We start from the raw sequence: 8828 nt of genomic DNA on the forward strand, positions 1-8828 counted from the left end.
TGATTGATTTGTAAATCTTTGAATTAATCAAAATGTTGGTGCCTCTTCCATATTAAGGAAATGTTGCCATTCTTACAAAGTGTTTCTGAAGGCTGAGAAGATGTTTTAAAAGGTTTGTTTTGGAGATACACTTGATGACCAGACTATGTTTTGGTATGAGAGAAAGGGATACATGTAACTGTAATAGAGATAAACCAAAATATTTACACATCTGATTCTACTGATGGCACTTTCTGAGATTTTGCTGGAGAGCAATATGCTTTTTCCAATTAAAACACCCAGAAACAGAAAATTGCATACTGTACTCTAACTAGAGCATGGTTAAATATAAACACATTGTTATCAAGGGCAATTCAGTGTTTGTTCTTTGGCAAAAAGAGCATGTTGGTGTTTTTATCTTAACACTGACTGACAATTTGTTCATACGTTATTATTAATATTTATTGGTATGTCCAAGGTTGTGGATATACTGTCTTTTCACATATTTAAGTTAATTTATTGGGGACATATGAATGCTAAATATGCATTACTTCGTCTTGTTGGTCAGTTTTGTCCTCTTTATCATTACTAATTGCCAGAACACTACACATCCTTTTGCCTGTTTTCACATTTAGCCTCGGTTGCCATCTAGTGGACAATAAATATATTACACCTACTCTATGATTGGCCCTAATTTTTGATGTGCGCATCTCTGATTGGCTAGTCTCTGCCGTTTAGTAATATCATCCGTACGGGAACACACATGGAGTAGACCCATCTAATTTAAAATGTGCATCTCTTATTATGTTTTTGGATTGTTTAAGTAATGCTATTTAAATTTTTAGTTGTTTTAAATACACATGGGTAAATTTACATCCCCTCGTCAAGGAAGTTAAGCAATAATGAGCTGCGTCTGTCTTGTTTCTACCCGGAGGAGAATGACAAACGGACCGGCTCGATATATGGAGTTTGGAGAAACATTTTGGATACGAGAGTTTCTCTCCGAGGTTTTTTGAACACAATGTGTGGAGTTTTTGTGAGACGAGCAGTGGTCTTCCTGCTATGCGGGTTGTGTTTTGTGAGCTCTGATATCACAGACGGTAACGCGGAACATCTGAAGAGAGAGCACTCGTTAACGAAACCTTACCAAGGTATTACACGGCTTAGTTAGCTCCTCGGCTAACATCATGTTGTCTCCTCTCATTATATATATGGGGTTAAGGAAGTTATTAAGCGACACTTTAAACTCTTTGGTTTGCTTTTGTGATTGACTGTTACTGTCATGGTACACTGCAGCGACACACAATGGCAGCTTAATGTCAATATGCGATATTCACATCGTACATCTGTTTACATCTGTTCACTGTTTACATCATATAAGTCTGTTTACATCATATAAGTCTGTTTATATCATATAAGTCTGTTTATATCATATAAGTCTGTTTATATCATATAAGTCTTTACATCATATAAGTCTGTTTACATCATATAAGTCTGTTTACATCATATAAGTCTGTTTACATCATATAAGTCTGTTTATATCATATAAGTCTGTTTATATCATATAAGTCTTTACATCATATAAGTCTGTTTACATCATATAAGTCTGTTTACATCATATACGTCTGTTTACATCATATAAGTTTGTTTATATCATATAAGTCTGTTTACATCATATAAGTCTGTTTTCATTTTAGTCCTAGATCGCTGTCCTTTGTATCTAACTTTTGTTCTTTTGTTGACTCTTTATTCTTTGTTGACACTTTATCTCAGTCACATTTTCAGTATAGCTGCACTGTACTAAAAATGTAATCCGCGAGTGGAACGTTTTTGACTTGTTATCTTAAAGAGAGGTATCTGCAGGAGAGAGTTCAGGTTTGGTCTGTGATAATAGCCACATTTGTATCAGGATTACATTGTAAGTATTTGTGTGTGCGTGTGCTGGGCTGTTCAAAGAGCTTTGAGTAGTCAAAAGAGTAGAGTAATGCTGTTTACCATTTTAAGAAAACTCCAACAACAAACAAAGCACAAGTCAGAATTTTCAATGATTTCTCCCTCAGCATGTCTGTGCATTTCACCTTTTGTGTGGAACCCTGGGTATCCATATCCATGTTTTCACACTATTTAGATGCGGCCGGGTGAGTTCAGTGGTACAAACAAACATATCTGGCTCATCGCGCCCTCAGGATGCAAGTGTTTGTTCAAGGCGTTAGCAATGAAAGCGGCTGATGGAACTCCGCCTGTGCTTGTTATAAAGACAGACTGTTCTACATGTTTTGCAAGTTGTTGTTGTAGCTTTTTGCACATATGAGGCCAGCTATAACAGACAGTTCACAGTAACAAAGAAAAAGCTTCTCATTTAAGTGGGGCACGTTGCACTATTGTGCTGCTGATCTGCAGGTATGGTCAAGAACTAAGGTGATACTGTTCTGAGGTGAACTGTGATAACTTCTGCTCCTCTCTTTCCAAACGTGCCCTGATGTGTCTGTGTTTTCTCCTGTTTTCTCCTTTGGTGCTGCAGGTGTTGGCAGCGGACACAGCAGTCAATGGGACTTCTGGGGAAGCACATTGGTGACCAGCTCATACGTCCGACTCACGCCAGATGAGAGAAGCAAGCAGGGATCCATCTGGAACACTGTGGTGAGAAGATACTGTCTCGCAGACACCTGAGCGCTCAAGCAGATTTAAATCGCCGCTGTACATCAGGCTTAAGTCACATGTCTAATCTGACTGGGACATATCGTCATTTTGAATCAAGCATATTTGTGTTAGGAGTGGACAATCTCCATCTGATCTATATGAAGAAAGTTCTCTCAGCCTGAATCTGTTTGAAGCTTGTCTTCATTAAACACAAACTCAAATAGTTGTTTCTGATTTTTCTCTCTACGTCAGTGTTTGAAAGAAATAATCATCTTTAAAACATGTCAATTCCCAACAGCAGGAATTCAGCAGATTCAGATGAATCAGCATCAGCATTTCTGCCTCTTTAAGGGGGTAAAATAATCTCCAGGTTGAAGGTTGTTGCCGGACTAAAATGTTTTAATTTGCACAGAATAATAATCTGTCAGAAATAAGTTGAGAACCAATAAAATCTCTTTACAAGTGACGAGTGTAAAAAAAAAAAAAGAGAGGAGATTCTCCATGTATACATTTTGTAAGCCCTCGTAGCTGTCAGAAAATAAAGGTTGTGTCTGTTTCTGGTCTGCAGCCGTGTCACCTGAAAGACTGGGAGATGCACGTGCAGTTTAAAATTCACGGGTCAGGAAAGAAGAATCTCCATGGCGACGGCATTGCTCTCTGGTACACAAAGGACAGACTGCATCCAGGTAATGTTGTTCTCTGTTCCTGAACGAAAGCTTCGGAGCTTGACATCACTTCATTTTTTGGATCACATGGTTGAACTCTGAATTGACCCAAAATATAAAAGTCAGCTGGACCTGCAGCTCACTCAGCCACGTATACAAACCCCGGTTAAGGCTGAATGTGCCGCGGCTGCGTCCGAACGAAAGTCTTCGAGAAAATCAAAGGTTGAATAAAAAACAAAACTGTGTAACAGAAAAAAAAAGACTACTTTATGTTGTGAAATGTAAGAACACTTGCAAAGAAAAAAAAAGCATGCCTTATGTGTTTAGCTTAGCTTCTACATTGTTAAAAGATCCATACTCCCCATAACTCTACCGACAAGGCTTGAAACATGAACGCATTATCACAGACCCGGTGTTCCCCCTCTCTGGTTGTTACACAGCTCAGCTAAGATATGTTATAATGAGCAAGTTGATCAAGTCGGCTGACAACATGAACGTCTGCAGTATCAATATAATCTGACTTGACTCTTTTTAACACTGGGCTAAAAAAACCCAAAGGAGGTGCTCATCTAGCCTTTAGCTTTATTTGTACAATGTTTGTAAACAGATACTGTGATGATCGAAACCATGGTTAACACGAATAAAACAAAAACAGAATTGAGGTAGTGTTTGACCAGCGACTCATGAGTTCTGTGAGGAAAATTATTATTATTATTTTTTAAATTTTTTTTAAGGGAGTCTGGTGGTTTGAAAGGAGCGATGTCGAGGCTGATTCTGGTCAAATAAAGCGCCTTCATCTTGAACAAAAAGGTGGACACAAGCAGAGAAACCTTCAATAAGTTGTCAGACACTAAAGGCTTTTTTTAAGCTTCCTTATGTATGAAAATAAAAAAAACAGTACACGTGTTGCAGTGTGAAACTCTTGTGAGTGTTACTTCGGCAGGACTCCCTTGAAAAAAAGAGATTTTTAACCTCTGAGGAACTTTTCCTGGATAAATCAAATAAATTAGGTCACGACCCACATACTCCCACTCATCCTTTACGTTTGTCTAAATCGTTTCGACCTCACTATTCGATAATCTGGCTCCAGGGTTAAAACGGGATTCCCCCCCCTCGTACCCGCGTCGTTCCTGCTCATTGTCAGTCATGTTTAGATGTTTGTGTACGTCACCTCAGCTTGCCGTCTTCACTGCTGCCCCACAGTAAAGTGTGTCTGCTCATGTCTCACCTCATCTCTGCCTCCATCCTAGGCCCTGTGTTTGGAAACCAAGATCAGTCTCTTGGGCTGGCTATTTTTTTGGATACCTTCCGCAATGATCTCCATGGGATGGATGTAAGTGTGTGTGACTGCGGCTGATTGACCCGCTTGTTTCTTCGCAGGGCCCGTCTTTTCCAACAATGCTCTCTTCCACGGGCTGGCCGTGTTTATAGATACTTATTCTAACGATGATGCCACGGATGTGAGTGGTGACTCAGCTTTTACCCGTCAGCATGTTGTTTTTCTTGAACTCTTAAGTCAGCATGTTGTTGGACGCATTCCTGCATGTTGACAGTAAAAACTGAATGTGTTTTTTCAGCAGAAACTAAATCATGTTTCTAGTACGGTGGATGTCAGACAGTTCCCGTGTCGTTAAACATCGTTTCATGTCTGTATAAGTAGACTCTGTCACATCTACTTTCACATTGCACTTTAAAATGTTCCGTTTTCTTCTTGTTCCTCATTGGAGTCAGATCCTTTATCCTTTGCACATCTGGACTCTGATCATCACTTAAAAACAGACCCAGAATCATCTAGCTTACCTCAAATGAACAAATCCAAGTCAAACAGTTTCCAGCTGTCATTTGAAGTGCCTGCAGTGTGAAAGTATCCTCTGTGATACAGAAACATGAGCTGATCTGAGCAGAAGCCCTGAGGCGACAAGTGAGCAAAGTCTTATCTGAACATGTTTGACCTCGTGTTTTTATTTGAAGAACATTTGTGAAAAAATGTCTATAAATGTCTGTTTTATTCATTATTCTTTCAGTAAAATCATTCACTTATTATGGAAGGAAATATAGTCAGAAGGATGCAAAAAATTTGACCAGGGGGGAAAAAGTTTTTTTCTACTTTTTGTCCTTTATGCGACAGATATTTTGAAGTGATCAAAGTTGTAATGCTTATTTCCACCACAAGGGGCAGAAGTGCAGCCATGGTATAAATTTGTCGGGTATCTTTTTTTTTTTTTTCTTTCAAACTGGATGAATCATTTTCTCCTCTTTATTCAAATTCTAAAGCTGACGATGAATCTGAAAAGAAAAAAAAGTATTTTCTCACTTGATGCTCGGAGCTTCTTCGGCAGTTTTTAACTGTTAATCGCCTTTTATTGTTGTAAAGCACTTTGTGATCTTTTATCTGTGAAAGGTGCTCTATAAATAAACATTACTTACTTACATACTTACTTACACTCCATCATCTTTATTTAACAAGGCATGCTTGTGGACTGTGTTAACTTTAGTTGTTGATTGTTTTCCTCTTCTGTTGCCAGCGCTCCTTCCCGTTTATTTCAGCCATGGTGAACAACGGTTCAGTGAACTACGACCATGGCAAAGATGGCCGATCGTCGGAGCTGGGAGGCTGCTCCGCCGAGATCAGGAACAGAGATCACGACACATACCTCGCCATCCGCTACTCCAAAGAACGACTCACGGTGAGTGGACTAACTCCTCTGGGATTTGAAGCATAGTTTTTAGTTTTCTCCTTTTTAACACGCGTACTTTGTGCTTTATGATTTCTAGGTTTCAAAAGTGTAACTTTTTTTGATAGAGATTTTTAAAGCTCTTTGTTGCATGCATTCTAACTTATATCCTGCAGGTGATGATTGATGTGGAAGACAAGAATGAGTGGAAGGAGTGCATCGACATCGGGGGGGTTCGTCTTCCTACCGGATATTTTTTTGGGGCCTCCGCAGCTACAGGAGATCTGTCCGGTAGGTTCGAGCTTAAGGTTGTACTCAAACAACTTCATAGAGTCCCTTTTTTTTTTTTTAAATTAAGATATTAACAAAATTCTCTAAGTGACACTCTAGTGGTATTCTAAATAGTCCATATTCACCACATGGATTTGTTTCTTGTGTCTCAGATAACCATGACATCATCTCCATGAAGCTCTACCAGCTGATGGTGGAGCACAGCCCAGAGGAGGAGAATCAGGACTGGACAAAGATCGAGCCCAGCGTCAGCCTCCTCAAGTCCCCGAAAGGTACAGAATGCAGTTACAACTACAATTCACTCCATCCAGCATGCACGGATACAAGAGATGCACACAAATCAGACAGGCAGCCATTGTGAGTCGAAGGTTAGGAGTGAACGTTGACTCTCTCGTACCTTCACAGACAACATCGACGACCCTACCGGAAACTTCCGAGGCACGCCCCTCACTGGCTGGAAGGTGTTCCTGCTGCTGCTGTGTGCCCTGCTGGGAATCGTGGTGTGCGCCGTGGTTGGAGCTGTAGTTTTCCAGAAGAGGCAGGAGAGGAACAAGAGGTTTTACTGAGGAATGAGAGATGTTTGTGGAGATGAACTGTTTCCAGATGACAGATAGAGCACATTCAATGTGAATTTTTTTCTAAAGACATGTACAAATGTTTATATCTTTTGAAGCACTGCGTTGAGAATGGATGATGGTAACTTGAGATGTGGGTAAAAGGATGGAGAACAAGAGGTTACCGTTTTGACCTGTTATTTTTGTTTTCATGTGTCCATTGATGGCAGGGTTCGAACAGACCTACTGCTGTTACGGAGCTTTGATCTTGACGTTTTACTGTTTAGAAATGTGCTTATTGGTCGAACTGATGTCTCCAGCCCCTTTCTGCTTTTTTCTTCTGCAGATATGATGCTAAAAATATGGCACACTTTGGCCTTGATTGTCATTTAGATTTTATGTTTGTCTTCCAGACGTTTTACCCTATTTTTTTATGGAATAATAAGGCTCCAAAAATGTCAGACAAAAAAAAAGAAAAAGAAAATGACAAACACGAGTTGAAAATCAAATGGTGAACCCATGTAACATGTTGTCCTTGTTTATCTTTATTTGGTACTTTTTCTTTTCCTCCTTTAACAATTTTTCAAAGAGGAGACTTTTGTCATGTGTCACTTTTGACCATTCAGACAGTTTCATTTGTTAACGTGGATAAAATAATCAAAGATGTGTCTAATTTCAGAAATCGAGTTCTGCACGTGTACATTCATAAAAGAACAAACCATAGTGACTCGGGGATAAGTCATGTAAATGTGTCGTCAGGACCCTCGACTGTCATCCAACAGGAGTGAACGTTGAGGTTTTCTTTCAGTGTTGGAATTTTTCTTAAATCCTTAATAAACTTCACAGCCTCAATCGTAAAGGCTGAGATGTTTTTCTCTTTCCTTTCTGTCCATTTGTCTCCCTGTAGCTTTGGGGTGATTGATCCAGAATATGCCTTAGTTCTGAATGGTTTGTTTTTTATGTTTAATAATCATTCGTCCTCTGTGAATCAATGAAGTCATAAAGAATATGAGAATCACTGACTGATACAAGTGTGATTAATTAAAGCAGCTCTTTCAAAGAACCCAGAAGAGGAAATAATAAAGATGTTCAAACCATCTTTTTCATTTCTCTGAACATCATATTGCTCTTCTTTTGGTTTCCTGTTGGATTATCATTTATTTCTTTTTGTCCTATATCTTGGGTCAAGATTGAATCTTTTTTTTTTTTTTTTCCTGCTCTCCTGAAGCTTTTCTGTATTAGTTTCTGCCACATCTGATTTGTGATGAGACTTGACACAACTTGAAACCACTCTATGGAAATAAAGTAATACAATGAAAACTGTTGGAGATGTGGTACATTATTGACAAGTTTTATGCACCTTTAACTTTTGATTATCAAAACATTTATCAGGAAAGAGTTAACGGTCATCTCCATTATTCAGCACAGGTACACTAAAAATAAAGTACAACTCATAAAAGTTAGAAGTGTTGGAGGGACAAGTTTGTAAAAACCTCATAGACACTTAAACAGTGCAGAATTGTCAGACAAAAACTGACCATCAGGCTAGAGTAAAGGATGAGAAGTTAACAGCTAGTTAGCTATTAATAGGACTGACGTTTAAAATAATGTAGAAGCATTTAGATTCAGATTCTTTACCGTCCAATAAGAGGACATTAATTTGCAGAAGGGACATACAGAAGATGACAGACACAAGGACAACATCACAGTGTCTAATGTATATAGCAACAAAGTTAAATGATCAGACAACAGCAAAATACAAAAAAAATTAAAGTCCAAAAACTAATCAACGTTAAATGCATATGGAGCTGTCTTTATATGTCAAAACGTGCAGCAACACCAGGCTAAAAGGGACAGCTCCTGTAATTGGGATGGGCTTATATTTGAAGTTTTACGGTATGTAGTTCAATGTTAATCTGAAACAATACATATTTAAAGTAACTGAAAGCATAAAACCTAATTTGATGATTCATAAATGAACAGGTTATACTTCCTTCCTGTAGCTAATCAAGTTTTAAATAAAG

General features: G+C 38.7%; 1 protein-coding gene across 2 annotated transcripts; it reads left to right on the forward strand.

The window, feature by feature from the left end:
* The first annotated feature begins 722 nt into the window (after positions 1 to 722).
* On the forward strand, positions 723 to 8124 carry lman2 (lectin, mannose-binding 2). 2 transcript variants are annotated; one of them, XM_079351702.1, is made up of 8 exons: positions 723 to 1130; positions 2501 to 2619; positions 3188 to 3305; positions 4665 to 4744; positions 5810 to 5971; positions 6136 to 6250; positions 6403 to 6522; positions 6656 to 8124. In XM_079351702.1, the coding sequence occupies exons 1-8, from the start codon at positions 1001 to 1003 to the stop codon at positions 6814 to 6816; spliced, it is 1005 nt and encodes a 334-aa protein (XP_079207828.1). In that variant the 5' UTR covers positions 723 to 1000; the 3' UTR covers positions 6817 to 8124. The 2 variants fall into 2 exon arrangements, with proteins under 2 accessions (XP_079207828.1, XP_079207827.1); XM_079351701.1 differs by lacking the exon at positions 4665 to 4744 and adding an exon at positions 4535 to 4617 and having other exon boundaries at positions 727 to 1130.
* Positions 8125 to 8828: the final 704 nt, after the last annotated feature.

The sequence above is a fragment of the Symphodus melops genome, assembly GCF_947650265.1.
Source record: "Symphodus melops genome assembly, chromosome: 9".
Taxonomy (NCBI): domain Eukaryota; kingdom Metazoa; phylum Chordata; class Actinopteri; order Labriformes; family Labridae; genus Symphodus; species Symphodus melops.

Bases quoted from the DNA above. Each gene is read 5' to 3' on its own strand.
- lman2 (XM_079351701.1), top strand. From the start codon at position 1,001: ATGTGTGGAGTTTTTGTGAGACGAGCAGTGGTCTTCCTGCTATGCGGG. The intron at 5,972-6,135 runs GTGAGTGGACTA...TATATCCTGCAG, and splicing joins ACTCCAAAGAACGACTCACG to GTGATGATTGATGTGGAAGA. The intron at 6,251-6,402 runs GTAGGTTCGAGC...CTTGTGTCTCAG, and splicing joins AGCTACAGGAGATCTGTCCG to ATAACCATGACATCATCTCC.